Source organism: Ammospiza nelsoni, chromosome 7 (assembly GCF_027579445.1).
Source record: "Ammospiza nelsoni isolate bAmmNel1 chromosome 7, bAmmNel1.pri, whole genome shotgun sequence".
NCBI lineage: Eukaryota > Metazoa > Chordata > Aves > Passeriformes > Passerellidae > Ammospiza > Ammospiza nelsoni.
This window is the reverse complement of record NC_080639.1, coordinates 7,422,423-7,442,903: the sequence shown is the minus strand read 5'-3', so window position 1 is coordinate 7,442,903 and position 20,481 is coordinate 7,422,423. Positions and strand designations below refer to the sequence as shown.

Here is a 20,481-nt window from a genome sequence, read left to right as displayed (position 1 = left end):
TCCTCTGAGGTGGAGCACATGGGCTTTTCCTGCCCCTGTGCTAAGGAAGCTCAGTAAACCCACCATCAGGTTTACAGCCACAAGGATCTGGGCAATGCCTACACACAGCAGAAAGAAAAGCAGAAGGAGAGTTTCTAGAGACACTTCCTGACTGCTCCAATCAATTCTTTTTATGCAGTAATTACTCTGAACCTTACTCAGAGCTTTAGGACCATGGCAAAATCTCCACTGTGTTATTTTAACTGTTGATTAATTCTCCTCTCCTGGTACTCCTCCTTGGATTCTCTAACATGCCTGGTCTCAGGCTCCCTGTGGCATGAGTTACTTTTCCCCACTCACAACACTCCATGCATTGACAGTGAAATGAAAAAAGTAATCACATGTCAGAGCTTGCCCTTGATTGTTAAGTCTGTGTGGCAGATTAGCATGGTGTGGTCCCCTCCCCATGCTGCCCTATCTATTGCACAAGCATACGTCAAGGAGTTAATCCCACCATCTGCAGCTGTCAGGGCTCCTACACTCCAGGAAAGCCACACACCTGCACTCTGGGAGCACTGAGGAAACACCAAGTCCAGCCACATCTTCTACCACTGAGCAGACACATTAAATATAATCATACTCATTTCTTTTACCCAATAGTCTGTTTAGGCAATACATACAAAGTAACTTTAGATTTAGACACAGAAAAGAGCAGCACAACTCAACCAGTCTAACACCAGCAGACTTTCATTATTTACATAATTTAAGAATTATTAGCTCGATCCAGTGACATTCTGATGAGTCAGTGCAAACACCATTTGCATCATAAATGGCGTTGTAAACTGCTGCACACACAGAGGACTAAACACTAACATAAAGAGGGTGAGAATACCCAGGAAAACTTCCCAAATAGCTTGTGCCAGGCACATGTTTGATCTGCAGCCCCCAGCTCAGTTGGGCAACACCTGACACACAGGATTGGCAATGCAGAACACTTCCCATTCTTCCCCTTCTTAGGGGCACATAGAGCAGACTTCAAAATTAGCAAAGATTTGAAGAATAGAGCTGGAAAAATAACCACCTGGGGAAGTACAAGGCATAATATCCTTGCTCTTCTGGTCTGTGATTGGGGGGGGAGATGGAACTCAAGTCCACTTTCAGCATCTATTGCAGCTTAGCATCTGCTGAAGGCAGGCACCCCCTCCTGCCCCACAGGAGCACACAGCCCTCCCTGCTCAGAGGGTTTATGCCTAGACCAGAAACAAGATGGCTGTTTTCACACAGCACTGTACAACTGAGTACCATGGATAAGGAACTGTTCCATCACAAGGTCAAGACTGAAGCTGCCAAGCAGGAGCCCCTAAAGGACAGATCAAGGTGATCCTATGTCTGCATGAAGCCTTCGTGGGATCATAATGGCACTTTAATCTTGAAAGGGTCTTACTAGCTCTAGCATTCAAACATGACACAGTGAGCTACCAGTTCTGATGGGGTTTTTTTCACAGTGGTGATGTTGATTAAACAGTTCAACAAGCCTAGCCCATGCAAACACTCATTCCAGGCGGTGCCCAAGCATGTCAGGTCTCCTTCCCTCTTCCTGGAAGCACAGTTCCCTCTAAGTGGAACTGGTCCAAACACTGCTTCACATCTTTTCTGGCTGCCACTGCCACTTCTGGTGGCTGCTGCTTTCGTGCTGTCTCAACTGCTCTTCCGCTCCAACTGACAATTCAGAGCTCCCAAAAGCCCTGAGGCACCAACAGGATCACCAGCTCTGTCATCTTACACAACACACACACTCACACAGCATCCTCCCCCCTGGACAGACCCACATCCACACCCTGCTCCCACTCCAGGGACACAGGGCACCATCCCACCACCAACAGACCCCTGGGACCCTCCCCTCACTGCAGACCTCCCACACAACTCTTCATCTCCTGACAAAGTAGGCTTGCCTCCTGTCAGGGAGCTCTTTGTCTGGCCCACAAAAAAAGGTTTTTCAACAAAGGTCTTAGAGCAAGTCTCCCTACTCCAATATACCCATTTGGCTCAGTTAAATGCAGAAGAAATCTTTTAAAAAAGGAAAAACAAGGTGTGATCCCCTCTAAAAGAGGTAGAAGCTGTTTTGTTGGGTTTTTTTCCTCCAGCCCATCACCTCTTCACCTTTATTTCAGCCCTGAAGGTCAGCACCACTACCCCAACTTGAAATGATATTTTCCTGGTACAACCTACTTTAAAGCAAGCCAAATTTTAAAAAAGTGACAGGGCTCTGCCACTTTGTACTTGATGCTCTTGCCTGCCAGCAGCACAGGCAGACAAAGTCTCATTTACACTGTCTGCACTGGCATCAACGGGTCCAGCCCCATCCACCCCACGCAGAGATGAGATCAGCAGCTGCCAGCACAGAGCTGTGCAGAGAACACCCATGATGTTAAAAGAAATAACAGGGGATGGCAAAAGAACAAACTACCATGAGTAGGTGCTTCTCTGGACACTCCTTGTCAGCTCTCAGAGGTGCCAGACATTTGGCATTGCCCTGGTCTCGTCAGGTCTGGGACTGCAGCAGCAAACCTTGAGACTGCCCATCCAGGCCCTCACCTCTCATTCAGTGTCCCCACGCTTACAGGGCAACAAGGACTGGCATCCCTCATGAGGAGAAAGGGCTCCCTGAACAAAAGAGCTACACACCCTTTACCAAGCAGTATCTGCAATTCTTCGGCTCACCACACCCAAAAAAACCACCTACTGAGAACACCTAAAACCCCAACAAAACACCATGTTAGCTCCCAGCAGAGACTTTGATTATATGAGGGAAGGCAGCAATCCTCCTCCATTGCACAGAAGATGCTGGCAGGAAGAGTGTTGCTCTGCATGAAGAAGGCTGTGGCATGAGCACTGTGCCTGCTAATTTCCTAATATGGATCACAGTCCAACAGAGTTAAATCCACACGCCCACAGACTCATCATGTTTCTCACTTGGTGTAAGACTGACTTTCATCTTTTTACCCTGCTGACAGGATATTAATTTTACCTAATGGCCCAAGAGCTGCCAAGAGCTATGAGCCATTGTTCACATTTTTATGGCTTTGTTCAGCTCTGCTTCCCTGATGAGGAGCTCCCTATTAGCCCTGACTGTGCTGAGGTGTCGCAGCATGACGTGAAGAAACGCCAGCTACATGGTGGATCCCAAACCAGGAGTGCAAAGCACAATCTGGACATCTCCAGGAGGCAGAACTGATCCAAGCTACTGTGCCAGGAACAACATTTTGACAGTATCAAGAAGGTTGTTCCATCTCAGCAGTTTGTGGGTTTGGATATTGCCACTCTAAAAATAATTCAGGGCAGAATTGTGCCACAAAATTGTCAGCAGGCAAGTACATGTTGCTTTGGTAGAGCCCCCATGCATGTGACGAACACAAGGCACTCACAAACTCCTGAGGGACCTGTCCCTTAGCACCTCTGGGTAGAGGACAGGGAGATGAAGAAGCCTGCAGGATGGCAAGACACAACAGAGTGGGTAAGAGAGAAAGGTGTGCTTGTCTCCCCCTGCCAACCCTCCCACCTGCTCCTCCATGTCAGGCCAAGGAGCAAAAATTAGTTAATGAAGCTTTGCTTCCACTGAGGACCTTCCAAAATCAGTCAGCTGTTGGGAACCAATGGCTGATGCTGCTAAACCTAAAAAACAAAACAAAAATTCCTGCCATTCCCGCTGTCTTGAACCACCTTCCCTCTTCCAAAAGTCAACAACATGCACAACATCTCCAGTAAGATGTGCATGGGAGATGTTCACCCCCAGCCAGGATTTGCACCCAGCTCTTCCAGAGGCCTGAAACACCCTGGCTACAAAGTCAGTGCTACAGCCGCCTTCTATGAATGTTACATAATAAATAATGCATTTTAAGTATTGTGATGCTGGACTCCAAATCCCAGCCCCACTTAGCCTTTAAAGACAGTGCCACAATTATTTATAGTATTTACATTCCAGAGGATGGTGGGGGGTGGACTATCAGATCTCATTTAAAGATTACTTTTGGATGAAGCAAGACTGGTTCTTTAGCATTTTCTTCAAGCAGAAAAAGGTGGCAGCAGCAGCTGGAGTGCAGCAAATAAATCCATAGATGCATATGGACATATAGGTCAAATAAGAATTAAGCTGAGCAAAAAACAAGTTAACTGTGAAATAATTCTTTTGGCTGTTTCTCCACATACTGTGCTGACCATTTGTGGTTTAATTTAGAGAAGCTCTCTCTCATATAAGCCTGCAAGCCCCCTAAGCTTCAAAGAAGCAACTTTTACTATAAATATTCCATATCTCTTAATATGGGCTAAGGTTTTCATATGGGCATTGTTGTTTTGTACACTTAATGCACCAGGAAAAACTGAAGCAGGAACTGGAAAATTTTGTTCTATGCCCTGCAGAGATGAAAAATAATCAAAAATATAGACCTGACCTAGAAAAAGGAAGAGTTATTCTGCTGCCCTCTAATGAGCACATCTAACATCTTAAAAAGAACACTTTCAAAAGAGATCTGTTCTGCTCTGCCACAGGTACATCCTCCTGTGCTACAAAACTGCCAGCAATGCAGAGACAGCTGGAGCAGCACCTCCTACACTGCAAGGACAGGCAGAAGAAACACCTAGACAGGCCCACCTAGATGTTCTGTACTTCCCCGAATTCAGACTGGAGTGCGTGGCTGTGTCCTGCTCTGCTCCCTTTCCTTGCCTGCAGAGAGGGAGGGGAGCAGTTCCTAATTCTGACATTGAGGACACAAATGCCTGTGACCTGTTACAGGTACACACCTGACCTTGTTACAGGTGTACAGGTACCACAGACATGTGGAAGAATAACTTGCTTCAACATCTGTGAGCCTTTCCTAAAAGCAAAGGAATTCAGTTTTCTACAAGAGTGTCCCTGCATCTGCACAACGCTCAGAAGACATTCAGTTGAAAAACACAGTAAGGAACCACCACGGGGAAAGTTCTACCTGGTACTGAGTTTCATCTCACTTTTTACTGAGCTACTGTGATGCTGTGGGCTGACCTTGGCCAGCTGCCCACCCAGCTGCTCCCTCCCTCCTCAAAAGAACAGGGGAGAAAAATAAGATGAGAAGTTTGTGGGCTGAGGTAAACAGGGAGATCACTCAGCGATTACCATCACAGGCAAAGCAGACTTGACCTGGGGGAAATTACTGTAATGTATTGCCAACTGAAGCAGAATTGGATGATGAAAAGCCAACACTAAAACACCTTCCCCCCACCCATCCCCTTCTTAGCTCCACGCCTTCATTCTGGCTTTTTCATTCCCAGCTCCCTTGAGCAGTGCGCAGAGCCAGGGAATGGTATTACAGTCACTCTCTGCTGCTCCCTCCTCCTCACACTCACCCGCTGGGGTCCTGGTGACTGGAGCACCTCCTCTCCTCCTTTTCTGTCCCTGGTCTTTACAGGGCTCTCACACTTTATTCCTACTCCTTCTCAATGATATGTTTTCCCAGAGACAGCACCACTGTGCCTGACAGGCTCAGCTGTGGCTGCAGTGGGTGCACTTCAGCTCTTTGGACCTGCCTGTGCTCAGAATGTGACAGCTCTGGCTTCTGTCCTGCCACTTACACCCAATACAGGCAAACAGGTCAATGCCCTCTATTTTGGAGGAAGAAAACACACGAAGAACTTGTAATAACTCCCACATAAACAGTATCTAGACATCTGCATGCTATTTCCATAAATAAAAACCTAGTCAGGTACAGACACTAAAACAACAAGCACACCTGCAGCTGCAGAGGAGCACACCTAAGCCCAGCCCTGCAGTCACAAATTACTGGCATGAAGCAAAAGCAATAGCCAGAGGCTCTGCTGAGCAAAATGCAGAAGTGTCACTGAACAAAGCCATTCTAAAATTGTGATTTCTGACAACAGAATTCCTGCAGTGTGCAAAAAACCTTCCCATGTCTCCCTGTTGACAGGCACACCAGGTTATTTCAACTCCAACCACATTGTGAAATAACTGCTGCGTGCACAGACACAGCCTGTACCCACTGCAGCTGGGAATGTCCTCTCCATGCTAAAGAAGCCCATTCCGTTACATAAGAGCACTCAGTGACCTGAATTTACAAATAACCTTGGAGAGAAAAATAGACATAAGGAAAAACAAAGTGAAAAAGCCATGGAGCTAAGAAATGCAGCAGAAATCAGCCCAGAACATGTACATGCACAGCCACACCAGGCACAAGCATCCACGATGACAGAAGCCAAAATTCTCTACGTAGATCTATGGATTTGCTGTGGGTTCTCCAAGCAACCAAAAACACAGCACACATGGGCCAGGGAACAAGTTTGTATGCCCCATTTTCCCTCAGATTTCCTGCCTGGGACTCTGCAACACCACATTTCATTGGAGCTGGTTATCACTATCACTATGTGCCTTCCAGCTCACAGTCCCTTCTTGTCTGAAGAACTGCTTGGACAGCCTGTTCTCCTGCAGCAGGATCTTCCCCAGAATTTTCTGTGGTTTGCCTTATGGAACATTTGCAGTACTGCTAGTTCAATCTAAATCTGTCCAAATTATCATTTCAAACAACCCAGAATATTCCAGTACCCACTGCATTTAATCCTTGCATAGCTGTGTTTCCCACATTTAGCTCAGAGAACGTATATTTACTGTGTTAAACGCTTCATTAAAAAAAAAAAAAAACAACTAAAACCCCTTCTACAAGCCACTTGAATAAAAACCTAAGCCCAAATGAGATGTTATTACCAGTTATGCCACATATGAGCATCAGCAGTGCTACTCTGAAATGCTGAAGGGGATAAACAGATCTTCAGCTGACACGTACATTTTCACCCAAGCATAAAGAAAACCTCAGTCAATAAACTGCTCACAAAGACCAGAATAAAGGATAACTTGCAGAGAAGAGAAAAACACTATAGATCCCACTAGGTCTGAATGACAGACATGAAATTTTGAGATGTCCCTGTAACACAGCCTGTAACTCAGACCCACATTAGCAGGGCAGAGATTTAACTCAGTAAATCAGAAATGTGATTTATATAGCATAGAAGTTAAAAAAAAAAAAAAAAAAGCAGCTTTTCACATAGGCATTTCCCAGAGGGGTAAGGAAAAAGCTCACTTATTCCTGCACCTCAGAAACATTTCAAGACAAGTCAGAAGGGGCAACTCAGAACTCAGAAGAGGGAAACCTCTCATGCCATCCACCCTTCACCAATTTCCTAACCAGAGTATTTATTGAACTCCCAGGACACGTATTTCAGAGAGACATTTGACAGCTTGACACAGCACCATACCACTGCTGGTGAAAAGGAAATGGCTCTGATTTCCAGAGCTATCAACCTGCCCTTTCCACAAGTGCTTCCTCACTCCTTTTCAGATTTGTTTTCTCAATTCCTGCAGTGTTGAGCCATCCCTCTCCCATCCCACAAGAGGTTTGCACTATTGGAACTCGTGCTGGGAGGCCCTTTTGGCACCAGTGCAGAGCCATTCCACCTCTCTCTTTGTAGAATTTATAATTTTATAACTTAATTATGTTAAAGCTTTAACATTAGTCCAGCAAAGACAGGGATTTCAGTTCATAACCCTCTTTTGTAACACCACAGCTGCAGCACTGATCTATTTTTGTGTAAGGATGTCCAACCATTTTAAACTTATTTCACAGGAGAATACCAGGCTAGATCAGTATCTTTTTAAAGCTCCAGGAATCGTGATCACCCAGAGCAGGACAAGGCATGACATGCAACTGCCATGCCCCACCACTGCTGGCCAGGAAAGCAAAGGGTCACCCTGGCCACAAATTCAGCAACCCTTCAGTGGCACAAGGCACTGGTAAGTTTGATCTAAAAAACTCATGTTTGAGCACCCAACTTTCACAAAGTCTGGAAGAAAACTCTGCAAAACCACAGAGCGGCACTGCAGGAGCTTCTCCAAAGAAGTCTCCAATCTCTCACTGAGCCATTATCCTTCTCTCCATCCATCCAGCAGCATGGAAAGGCTGCTCCAGGGCAGGCATGTACCTTCCACCAGTGCTGCTGGTGAGCATTACACAGCAGGCACAGCCAAGGAACCAACCATAATAAGAAACTAGAGCAATCTGACACATCCTTCAAACTGCTAGGACTCACTTCAAGCTCTTCCCACTGACAGCCTCCTCCCCTGGAGCAGCCTGCAAAACATTTTGGAAGGTTTGGGCTCCCTGGAAAAATGTTTGTGTAGTGCTCAACCACGAGCTAATTGGAGTCTTTTGGTTTTTTAATGTTGATTTCAAGAACAGAGACTTAGCCACAGCTAGAGGGAGGGAAAGAAAACAAAAAAGTTAATTGGTTCCATAAATATTAACACAACTGATTCCTGTGATCTGGCAGAAGGCACTCACAACATGGAAAGGCTCTGTTTGCAGAAGGGAAGTAAAAGCACTGAAAACAGTGCAAGCTTCATAGGCTCATTTACTGCTTCTCAATTAATTGCATTTACTTTAATTAAAGTGGAGCTTCCCACAGCTATTCTCACAGCCAGCACCACACTGCACAGACAAATTGTTAAAGCAACATTAAGCAGCACAGATTTTTAACCTTTTTTTAAAAATTATTCTTTAAGGCACCAATGTTTTTAGTTTTCAGTAGGATCCCCACTTCACAGCAGGTCTGTTCTCCATTTCAACCAAACCCCACAGCTGTTCACCACTGATACAGAATTTGCTCAATCTGACTGCTGAAGGAAGATTCCACTGACTTTAATCCTTTGGACCAAAGGAACAGAAAAACCTCCCAGCATTGAGGCAGGTTGTTGGGAGCTACAGAATCTGTCTGAGGTGTCCTGCACACTGAGGCCATCTGACCTCACTGGGGAGGCTTCCCAGATGACAAACCACTACCTCAGCTCCTCCCAAACAGTGCAGCTTTCTAACAGCCTGTCACAAAACTCTCAGACAACAAATCTGCCCTTAAAAGGTGATCTGGCATTATCAAGATAAAAGCAGGTCCTAATGATGCAGTCAAAAAAAAAAAAAAAACCAAATAAATTTCAGCTGAACAGCAAGGCAGAAGCAATGTACATTAATTTGCTACCCAAAGCAATTTACCCAGATAAGGTAAACTGCCATCTGTCACTTGATCAAGATACCAGAGTGGCCAGCCTTGAGCCTGGAGGAGAGGTAAAGAGTTTAATCCCCACACAGCATTCTCCCTTCTCTGGGACCTTTTCCTTTCTTGCAAATTTCATTACTGGAGGTGTCAAATACTTTCACACACAATGTCAGAAGCAACACCAGCTTGTACAGGGAAGTTTCCCTTTGAGCTGAGACCTGGACATTCAGTCCTGGGACACATCCTGGACTGACAGGATGACACTAAGGTGACTGCAGGTGACACAAAGGACACAGGCACATTGCAGAAGGAATGGGGTGGAAGGAGGGGGGAGCTAAAGCAGGAATTCCCTGCTCAAACACCACACCAACAGCTGCTCCTTCCAGGGCAGCACCCACACACCCATCAGGTATTTTCAAAAGCATTAAAATGCTTTCAGAGCTACACCACCAAGGGCATCACTGACAGCACCAGGGACAGCATTTCACCCCTCCCCAAATCCACAGAGCCCAAAGCTTGGGCAGCTAATAACAAAGCCAGATGGAGGAGGAACACCTCATCACTTGGGTCTAGCACAGCACTCCGGCATTTCCCAGGGAGCTCTCAGCAACACGTTGGAGGTGCTGCAGGCACTCCCTGCCATCCCCAGTGTGAGGAGCAGCCCATTTACACCCTCCTATCCCATCTGAGCTGTGTTACTGTGGGGAACAGCTTGAGGAAGGCGTTCTGCACAAAACAAACACAAGGCAGGCCTGACAACTGCCAGCACAGATTGAAAAGCTGAAGAAAAGCAGCAGCAGCAGAATTGTGAGGATCCAGCAGATTTCCACACCAGAGATGTGAATGACCGGCACAAGCAGATTTCAAAAGCCCCCAAGCATGCATTAAAAAAAAAAGCAGCAGAAGTTTAGAACTAATATTCAGAACAGATGCATTCATTACAACAAACAGGATTGATTTTTATTTTATACATCCAAGTATGCCAGAAAAGTAAAACAAACAAACAAGACATCAAATCAAAACAGATGAGGGATGAGGACAAAAGAGGAGGAACCTTATTATTTAAAGCTAATAAACATGCAGAAATCCAATAAACAGACAGGAATAAACTACAGGACACAAAGATTGGCATCCTGTCAAGATCTCCAGAAGAATAATGGGGGCCTGGTCATGGCTGCAATTTTTCCACACTGGTGTGGATCCACTTCAGGGGTAACCACAAGTCTAGACACTGCAGGAACAGCAATGCTGTCAGAGGAGAGGTCTTACAGGGACTCTGTAACATTCTGGTACAACATCCATAAAAAAAACCTCTAGACTGGACAGTAAATCATATTGCATGAAGCTAAGGCAGGACCAATCAACCACAGCTTTGCTGCTTCTCTTGGAGGCTACAAAAGGAGAACAGAATTGGACAAGTGGGTGCAAAGCCCAAGCAGAAGCAGAGCCCAAGCAGAAGCAGATAAGGTGACAGACCCAGCAGATCTGGAACTCCGGAGCAGAAGCTGAGGTGCAAACCAGAAGGGATCTGTCAGTGACTCTGCAAACAGAGGCTTGGTATCAAAAGAAACTCACAGAAAACCTCAGAAAGGAGCAAAGCAAGGCTGTACATAGCCTGCAGACCCCAGAAACTCACTGCTGTCAGTGAATTCCTTCTTAGTCTAATTTTATCATCTCCTATCTCCACATGTCTTTGGGAGGAGAAGGGAGTTCTTCCTTTGTCAGATGCTCATTTTCCTCCTCTACACCCCTGTGTGCCTCTGACAGTAGCTCTTGTGCTGCAAGGCAGTCCTGGTCTTCAGAGCACAGGCTCTGCTCAGGCTCATCACCTACCCCACTCTGTGCTTCACACCCTGCTATAGAATCACAGACCCACAGAGTGGCCTAGGTTGGAAGAAACCTGCAGAGAGCATCTATTTAAACCCCCTCTTTCATCAGTCATTGTCTCAGGTTGCTCCAAGCCCCATCCAACCTGGCCTTGAACACTTCCAGGGATGGGGCAGGCACAGCTTCTCTGGGCATCGTGTGACAGGGCCTCATCACCCTCCCTGTAAAATGAAAAGTCTTTATGTCCAACCTCAGAAATCAGGATGATTTTGCAGCAGGTTTTGCAAATGTTTGTCAACTCGCTGTCGTTGCCCTTTTGTTTTCTCAACAACACAGCCTGTCACCGTTCCCTTCAGGAGCAGCTGAAAATAAAGCAGGAAGCTACTAATCCAGTTGTTCATATCATTCCACAAGTGCTTCATCACCCACTCCAAAAAAAGAGACATTCACAGGCAACTGCTCAGCCAGAGCCAAGCTTGAATAGGCCCTTACTTCAAGGAGCAAACGCTGACAAAGGAAAGCTAAAGAAAACAAGAACAAATGAGCAGCAGCAGCAACCCTGATATGACAGGCCATTATTTCTGACTTGGTAGGAAACATTTAATTCCCACGCCACAGAGGCTCACCCAAATGAGATTTATCCTCTCACTGGAGGCACAGAGGTCCCTGCGTGGATTAGATTACGCAAAGCCTCTGGTTTGCATTACGTCAGTGGCTAAGTAAACGACACTGACAGGAAGCAATCACTGAGCACAGGGGAACTCACAGACTGAACTCCAGCATTCCCAGGGATGGCACTGGCTCCTGGTACCTACACACCAGTGGAAATCATCTGCAAGCTGCTGTTAAGCTGAGCTAATGATTAAAGACAAAAAGCAGAGCAGGGGAAAGCAGTTGCAGCAGGTCTGCTTCACAGCACAACACAGAGCTACCATTTATTAAAATACTTTCCTTTTTACACCACTGGCTTTTTATATCACAGAACGCAAGGCTCACCTACAATGAATTCCATTTTGGTGACATTTTTCATTACAGTTCCACCCTCTCCTTCTCCTGCCACAAGGATTACTGATGCCAGAACAGCCTGTGCTGGTACCTCACACTAATCACAAGCACACTGAATCAGCCTTGTACCTAAAGGCAGCAACACACCACTGCCATGAGCAGCAGATCCTTCCACAGGGCACCCTGCCTCAACCAGATGCACCAACAGTCTTCAGAATCCCCCAGCAACACCAGGTCTTCCTCCAACAAGAGCAAACACCACCAGTTTATCCTCCCACAAAAAGGGGCCTCACTTCTTTCAGTACCAGCACACACAAGCACTCCTGTTAACTGGGATAACCCTCCTGAGACTCTGGACTTTGCAATTCACACACCATGTTCCTCCCTGTTCCCTCAAAACCACTACAGCCAAAAGAGCAGCAAAAGCTGCTCACTTACAAAATGAGGAAAACTATAAGGAAAAAACTGTAGAGAGAGGTGTCTCCTCTTGGTGGCAATTACAAACAGCCCTCAAGGCCCAGCACAGCAGTGGACTGGTTTCCTACAGGACTGCAGCCCTTTGGCTCTGACACATCCAAACAGCTGTTCCAGGTGAAGCCTTTAATCTCATTAAAGTCACCATGCTCTGCTGTTGGTTAGTTAGCCCCTGAGATGGTACACATAGCATCAAAGACCTGCCTACACCATGGGTTTATTTACAGCACAACAATGTTCTCCACGTTTTCTTTTCCTCCTACTTCCCAACATCCAACTGGCTTTTTTGACTACTGTCAAGCTCCAAGCTGACATCCCCTAAAACCTAATCCAATTCCAAGATCTTCCTCAGACTTGGTTTTATTTGGAAGAGAGTCACAGCTTAAGGCCAGATCTAAACACAAAACACAGATACCAGCAATCTTGGAGAATGCAAATATATCTCACGTTACCTCTTGGGTAATCTGAGATATATACACACATAGGACAAATACCTGTTTTCCCAACTGCCACACAGCAGCCTTGGCAAAAAAAAAAAAAAAAAATCTTCTGTAGCTGTGAAAAGCACAGGAGATGGTGAGCCCACCTACAGTCTGCCAACTTGACCTTCTCAGAGCTTGAAAAGCAAGTGGGAGGGAAGCATGCTTTTGTCTTGTTATTAAATCTTAAAATAGCAATGTGTAGGAGAATCCTACCCTCCTGCCCTGTGCACTAGGCTGCGGGGGAAAGGGAGGAAGAGGTGGAGGGAGGGTTAGAGTCAAGTTGAACTTACTGCAGAACAGGCTCTGAGCTGACCAGAGATGCCAGGAGACAAAGGACAACTGTCTAGAATCTCTTTTCTAACTCTGTGGTGTCTGCCCTTGTATGCACAGCCTAGTTACAGTTCACTGAATTAACATTAAAAAATGAACTGATTTCCATAACAAAAAAACCTCTTCGTGGCCCCAGAGTGCAACAACAAGAAAGGGCACAGCAGTTTGGGGAGGTAAAAAAACCACTCAAATCCCTTGTTGCCTGGTTGAATTGCAGTTTGGAGCCCCCAAATAAGCAGTTATTTTTAGCTGATCATCTGGAGGACGCCAAGCAGCAGGGTCAGCAGGGCTGTGAGCAGGAAGGCAGCACAGAGCCCCCAGAGAGGCAGGCAGGCACTGCACATCTGCATCATCAGCACAGCTCTATTTATAACCCAGACATGGAGCCTGCAATGAAAGGCTGGGGCTGCAGCTGCCAGCCCCCAACAACATGCTGTCTGATTTAATTAAAGAGATGGCAACGTGCACACACACACACATAGATGCATACATGTCCTTTTCCCAGGAGAGTGACCAACAATGAGCCCAGTGTTTCAAGAACAATGTTTTGGCCAAGGCTCCGGTGCAGAGAGCTGGCAAATGTGTCCTCACACAACCTCCCCACTTCCTCACTCTGTGCCCAAATGTCACTGAGGGGCAGGGTAGCTCAGGCAACCACTTGCCCTTGTGTGATTGATTTGTTTATGGCCCTGGACAGGAAAACAAAGTCAATGTAGTATTTATCCACATGAACAAAATAAATTAACTTAATTAGCAAAGAAGCAATTTGGGAGTCACATGCATTTTCTGCATCAGGACAGCTTGCTGTGCTACCAGACTCTGTCTGGTAGTTTGTTCCTTCTGGGATTTTTTAAATATTTACATGCAGTTTGTGGGGGACTGGGATTCAGGTTTCTGAGAAATTTTTTGAGACCTTGCAGACATGTAGAAGTGAAAACTGCTTTCAGGTACAAAGCTCTATCTCACAGTGAGCAGTCAAAAAGAGCATTTTCTTCTTGTGGGACTGGAAATCAAAGGGCTCTATCATGCCCTCCCTTTTCCCCCCCTCTCACTTTCCATGCTCCCTGTGAGTTAAGATGCTCCTGCCTGGGAATCCTCAGGCCACAGACCCCACAACAGCAAAGGGCAGAAGATTTGCTGCAGTCTAGCTGCTGGGAGTGAAGCACTGCTGGCACACAAGGAGAACCTGCTGACAAAGTACTGGGTTACCAACAGCAGCTGCCAACTTGCAAATTGAGGAAAACTATGAGGAAAAACTGCAGAGAGAGGTGCCTTCTCTTGTTGGCAACCACAGGGAACAGCCCTCAAGGCCCAGCACAGCAGTGGATTGGTTTCCTACAGGACAGCAGCCCTTTGACACATCCAAACAGCTGTTCCAGGTGAAGCCTTTAATCTCATTGCAGTAACCATGCTCTGCTGTTGGTTAGTTAGCTGTTGGCTGGTGGTGAGGCAAAAGCAGTCACGGATCAAGCCCAGAGATCAGGGTAAATCCCTGGCCCTGCTGTGCTCTCAGCCCTGGCAGTCTCTGGCTGCACCAGGATGTCCCACAGACTGCCTGAAGCTAGTCCCCCACCTGGGGATCACTAAGCACATCCATGCAGAAGCCCAAACAAAAACAAACCTGTCCTAACAGCCTTCAGAGGAACACAGGAAGCAATGTTTGCATTGTAGCTCCCTGAGCTTCCTCCTCCTGGCTTTTCCACTAAAAGCCACTGCAAATACAGTCCCCAGTGTCTTGGCTCACAACATAAAGCAGCACTCATTCCAAACACAACAAACCTGTTCTGGAGGAAATGATACTTCTGGAGTCCAAGTCAAGCTTCTGTACCAGGGTATCAGGGTCAATTTTCAGCCCAGAAAATACACCAGAAGATGAGAAGTCCCAGTCCTAATGCAAAAGAAACATAAAGCAGGAATCAGTACACTACCAGGCAACACTTGTTTAAAAAAGTTGAAAAATCAAACCTAGCACCATCCAGATAGGAACAGAGGTAGTGAGCAGATGTCTGTCTTGAGCACACAAGGGCACAAAGGCACCCTACAGTCCCCCCTGGTACCCCCAGCTCTTCCACACAGAAGAAAGTTTCAGAAAACCTCATTTTGGACCATCTTGCTCCTAAAATATTTCTGCCTCAAGTCAACCTCATCTCACTCAAGTGCATTCACTTCCATGAGGAACAGCATCCTTAGGAAAAGACAGGTTTATTACGGGTACTGAACAATAAAGATAAGCAACAAATGAGAGGATTAGGGGATTAAAGCCTAGATCAATGGACATTAGGCAGATCCAGTAACTACTAGCAACTCACCAAATCTTCAGCATCATGCTTTAGGCATGCAACGCCTCCCTAAGATCTGCGGTAGCTACTCTGTTTGGATTAGAGTTCATTACTTTAGCCAACACTATCTACCATCACCAACACATAACTTGAACATAAACCCAGCTGTATTCGGCACAGGCAATTCCTCCCTCCTCACAAGCAAAGCTCAGGCACATAAAAGACATTTACTGGTGCTGTGTCCTTGCTGTGAGGGGGCGGCACCTGAACTGTGTATTCAAAACACAGCTGGAGAAAACAAGAACATCATAAACAATTCAGTATAAACACCTCTATCTATGCTAAACTAAAATGGAAGGCACGCACTGCAAGACTCCCCTTCTCTCCCAATACTTGTTGATAACCATTCCCACTGCTCCACGCATGGCAAGGCAGCCCAGGCATCCAGGAGCAGCAGCAGCAGTGCTGGGACACCCGCATCACTGTGGGGACATTATAATGCTGCTGCTCCGGACCAGTGGCACTGTAGGCTGGCACTGCCATGGTGCCCTGTGCTGGAGCAGCCCCTGGCTCCGTCACATCCCCGCCGTGCCTTGCCACATGCTGTTAGGCTGAGGGCAGCGTGGGGAACAGCGGCTGCCCAGCAGCACCGGGGCTGCCACAGGGCGCCCTTCCACTGCCCAGCAGCACCGGGGCTGCCACAGGGCCTCCTTCCACTGCCCAGCAGCACCGGGGCTGCCACAGGGCCTCCTTCCACTGCCCAGCAGCACCGGGGCTGCCACAGGGCGCCCTTCCACTGCCCAGCAGCACCGGGGCTGCCACAGGGCCTCCTTCCACTGCCCAGCAGCACCGGGGCTGCCACAGGGCGCCCTTCCACTGCCCAGCAGCACCGGGGCTGCCACAGGGCGCCCTTCCACTGCCCCGCAGCACCGGGGCTGCCACAGGGCGCCCTTCCACTGCCCAGCAGCACCGGGGCTGCCACAGGGCGCCCTTCCACTGCCCAGCAGCACCGGGGCTGCCACAGGGCCTCCTTCCACTGCCCCGCAGCACCGGGGCTGCCACAGGGCCTCCTTCCACTGCCCAGCAGCACCGGGGCTGCCACAGGGCCTCCTTCCACTGCCCAGCAGCACCAGGGCTTCCATGGCCCACAGGGACCCGGCCTGCGCCATCCCCTCAGCCGCCGCATCCCCACGGCGGGCACGGAGCTACCGACGGACACCCCCGCAGCCAGGCCAGATCCACAGCAGCCCCAGTGGGGTTTAGGCCGTGCGGGGACCGGCCCTTTACGCAGGGGGAAGGCGGAGGAGTCACTGCGAAGCAGCCCCCGCCCGCTGCCGCCCCGCGTGTCCCCGCCCCCGGTACCTTCCCGGCCGCCGCGCTCCATCCGCCCGCGGCAGGGCCGAGCCCGGGCCCGGGGAGCGGCGGCGGCGGGTCCCGGGCGGGCCGGGGGGCGGCGCGGTGCAGCCGCGGACGCTTGGCTTTGCCCACCATGGCGGCGCGGGACGGAAAGGGCCGGGCCGGGCGGGACCTTCCGGCTGCGCCCTCACGGCGCCCGGCGCCCCGGGAAAGTTGCCTTCCTCCCCTGCACGGGCGGAGCTCCGGAGCCGCCGGTTCAGCTGCCCGGGCCGGCCCCACAGCCACGGCTGTGCACTCCGGGGCGTAAAGGTGGCAGCTCCTGTGGCAGCCTGCGGATAATCGCCCTTTAGTCAGTTGCCTCTTGTCAATTGCCGTCCTCTGGTCAGTCGCCCTCTGGTCAATTGCAGCCTGCCCAGGTGGTTCCCGTGAGCAGCCTGAGGGTGTTCAGCGGGCTTAGGTTAAACCCAGACACTCTGCAACGCAGCTTTATACGCCTCTGTAAGAGCTGAGAGCTCTTGGTAGTGTTGGGTATTATACAACTAAACTCATTTTATTTTGTTCATCTGTTGTCATTATATTGCAAGAGTTCTATTGTCGTTACATTGCAAGGGTTCCATATTGCTAGAGTGTCTTACCTCCTTGATGTTTCTTGTAGACACCTCCTCTAAGCACTGACTCTTCCTCATCCTCTCAGTAGCAAACCAACTCCAGTTCCCCCTCAACTAAGCAATCCACTCTTTTATAACACTCTTCTTATTGGCTACAGCTGTAGCCTGTTAAAGTCAGGCCTGCTCCTAAACTTTAACAAACACAGCTGCAACTCTTTAGGGAATAAGATTACTTGCTATACTACCTTCATTTACCTATATTCTATTCCCCTACATTGATCAATTACTTGTAAGCAGCGCCCACTTTTTAAGTTTCTTCACAGGCTCTTTCTTAATGTTACTTCGATCATTAACTCACTGAAACCTTTAGTTGTTTAATCCTGACAAGCGTCAATAAGCAGAGCCAAAGTGAGCTGAAGATTGGACATCTGGGATCTTAAATTCATGGCCCTTCAAGGACATTAGTAACCAGAAGATACCAGAGGACATAGAAGCCTGGAAAGTTGGAGAGTCCCTGTCCGAGAAACAGATGGAGGACTAAAGAATGAGACCAAATTAGCATGAAGCGCAGGAAACCACTAAGCAATACAGTATAGAATAATAATTAATGAAGATTATGTAATTTACATAAATTTCTATAATGTATTTATATATAGATAAATAATATTATAGATAATGTATTTGTATATATATATGTATATGTATGTAATGTATAAATAAGTGAAAAAAGTTTTGTACTGGGGTAAGTGTGAAATGTTTTTAGCCCCACACATCTCCTCCTGGCGAGGAATAAAGCCTTACTCACTAACACTAAAAAGGCAGTTTTACAGTGAGTCTTATTTATCTCAACAATTTTGGAGGTTTCTTGGTAACAGTAGCACCAGCTAGCGACCAGACTGCTGCAGTAGGACAAAAAACAACTCTAAAACTTCCTGCCAGGTATTTTTTCTACAGTTGAAACAGTAGAAAACACCCAGCAAGCCCCTAGGGAGGGCCAACACCTGCCAGACTGCAGTCATGGGCCCAGGTGGACACCACAACAAAGCAACCCAAGCCTCAGCTGCATGTTTCCACACACAGGAGGGGGTGAAACGCAAAGCTGCTTCTCCTTGCTGCAAGATGAATAAAAAGCTCCAAGCCTGGAGCCACAGTGTGTTTGATCTTAACAAGCCCTGACAAGTGCTCCCTAGTTAATGCATTTTCGTTTTCCACATCCTCTGCCCTCCCCATTTCCCCCCAGGCTGTGTTTCCCAGGGCCTGATACTGGGACACAGAAGTGCACAGCTGTAAGTGCACTCATTCCTTGTGGGTGCCAAGGAAATGCAGGGAGAGGCCTCTGGGAAGGTACTTGGAAAGATCATAGGACCATGGAATATGCTGAGCTGGAAGGAGCACATCAGCATCATTGAGTCCAACTCCTGGCCTTGCACAGACACCCCAACAATCTCACCCTGTGACTCAGAGTGGTGTCCAGCTCTCCTGGAGCTCTGGCAGCCTTGGGACTGTCCAGTGCCCCACCACCCTCTGGGAGAAGAACCTTGGAAGATGCAACCGAAATCTCGCCTGACAGAGGCCCCTGTCATGTCCTCAAGTCCTGTCACTGGTCACGAGAGAGAAGAGGTCAGTGTCTGGCCCTCTGCTTCCCCTTGAGAGGATGTTGAAGACACAGAATCAGCACATCAGCATCATTGAGTCCAACTCCTGGCCTTGCACAGACACCCCGACAATCTCACCCTGTGACTCAGAGCAGTGTCCAGCTCTCCTGGAGCTCTGGTAGCCTTGGGACTGTGACCATTCCCTGGGGAGCCTGTCCAGTGCCCCACCACCCTCTGGGAGGAGAACCTTGGAAGATCCAACCTAAATCTCGCCTGACAGAGGTCCCTGCCATTTCCTCAAGTCCTGTCACTGGTCACGAGAGAGAAGAGGTCAGTGTCTGGCCCTCTGCTTCCCCTTGAGAGGATGTTGAAGACACGGAATCACGTAATGGTGTGGGTTGAAAGGAAACTTAAAGATTGTCTGGTCCCACTCCCCTGCCTCTAGATCAGGTTGCTCCAAGCCTAGTCCAGCCTGATGTGGAACACTTCTAGAGATGGGGAATCCACAAGATTTAATGCTCATCAGGGATAGAAAGATTTAATGTCCATGGGGAATAGAAAATAACAACAGGAAAACTTCCCTTGCCCTGCTCTAGGCTGGGTGAGCATCTTTAAGGCCCAAAATGACAACTCTGATCATCAAAATCCATGACTTTGGGGGAAAACCACTGTGACAGTGCTCAGGTGGATGCCCAGCTCCCCACACGAGCTGCTCAGGTGCATCCTGTATAAACCACAGCAGTCCTGCGGTTTGTGGTGGGGGAAACACAATCCACACCAGTAAAAATAAAAAGATGAACCAATAAAAATAAAGGCAGTTAAAATAGGAAAGGGAATGTTTAGCACCTTAAAATGCTTACAAAACAGGCTGGGGAGCATATGTGCTGTGCCCAAGCATATCCCCAAAGGTTGCCCACCCCCTTTACCTGCAGCACTGGAGGCCAAAGCTGCAGCAGAGCCTGAGGAGCAGCTGGAAGGGACTGGGATATGCCAGCAAGCTTCAGCGTTGGCTGCAAGGAGCCATGGAACACCCTCTCAGCTCCCACTGTTCCGACTCCAAGGGCTCACAGCTCTCCTATCCCCTTCCTGCAACCTTGAGTTAGTTGAAGCAAAGTGGTTGGACAAACCCCATGAAACAAGTGAGGAGAAAAGACCTGCACATTCAGGGCCTCATGCAACACAAAAGGAAAATTTCGGCAGCTCATCTCAGTCAACCACACTTCCTTCCCCCAGATCTGCAACCCCCATCAGTGGCAGGAAGCTCCACCAACCTTCCCAGCTTCATCTACCGCAGCTCACACACTCCAGGCCTGGGGAGTGCTCTGCAGCGTCCAGCCTCAGCCCTCCAGGCTGGGTGAGCATCCCAGCTCCAGCTGGCTCGCTCTCAGGGTCCGTCCCCACCATATCCTGCATCAGACACTCCCAGGCTCCTGTCCCACTGCCAGGACTTCTGTGATGC

General features: G+C 48.2%; 1 protein-coding gene across 2 annotated transcripts in view; it reads right to left on the bottom strand.

Moving 5' to 3' along the window:
- Positions 1–17,515, bottom strand: part of SLX9 (SLX9 ribosome biogenesis factor) — a 40,577-nt gene extending 23,062 nt beyond the window's left edge. The window contains exons 1-2 of one of the 2 annotated variants that reach the window (XM_059475896.1): positions 17,455–17,515; positions 14,964–15,072 (exon numbers count right to left, since the gene is read on the bottom strand). In XM_059475896.1, coding sequence (XP_059331879.1) covers positions 14,964–15,072; positions 17,455–17,505 — 160 coding nt within the window. In that variant the 5' untranslated portion in view covers positions 17,506–17,515. Of the gene's footprint in view, positions 1–14,963; positions 15,073–16,825; positions 16,993–17,454 lie in introns of those variants that run through there. The other variant, XM_059475895.1, reaches the window with a different exon arrangement.
- Positions 17,516–20,481: the final 2,966 nt, after the last annotated feature.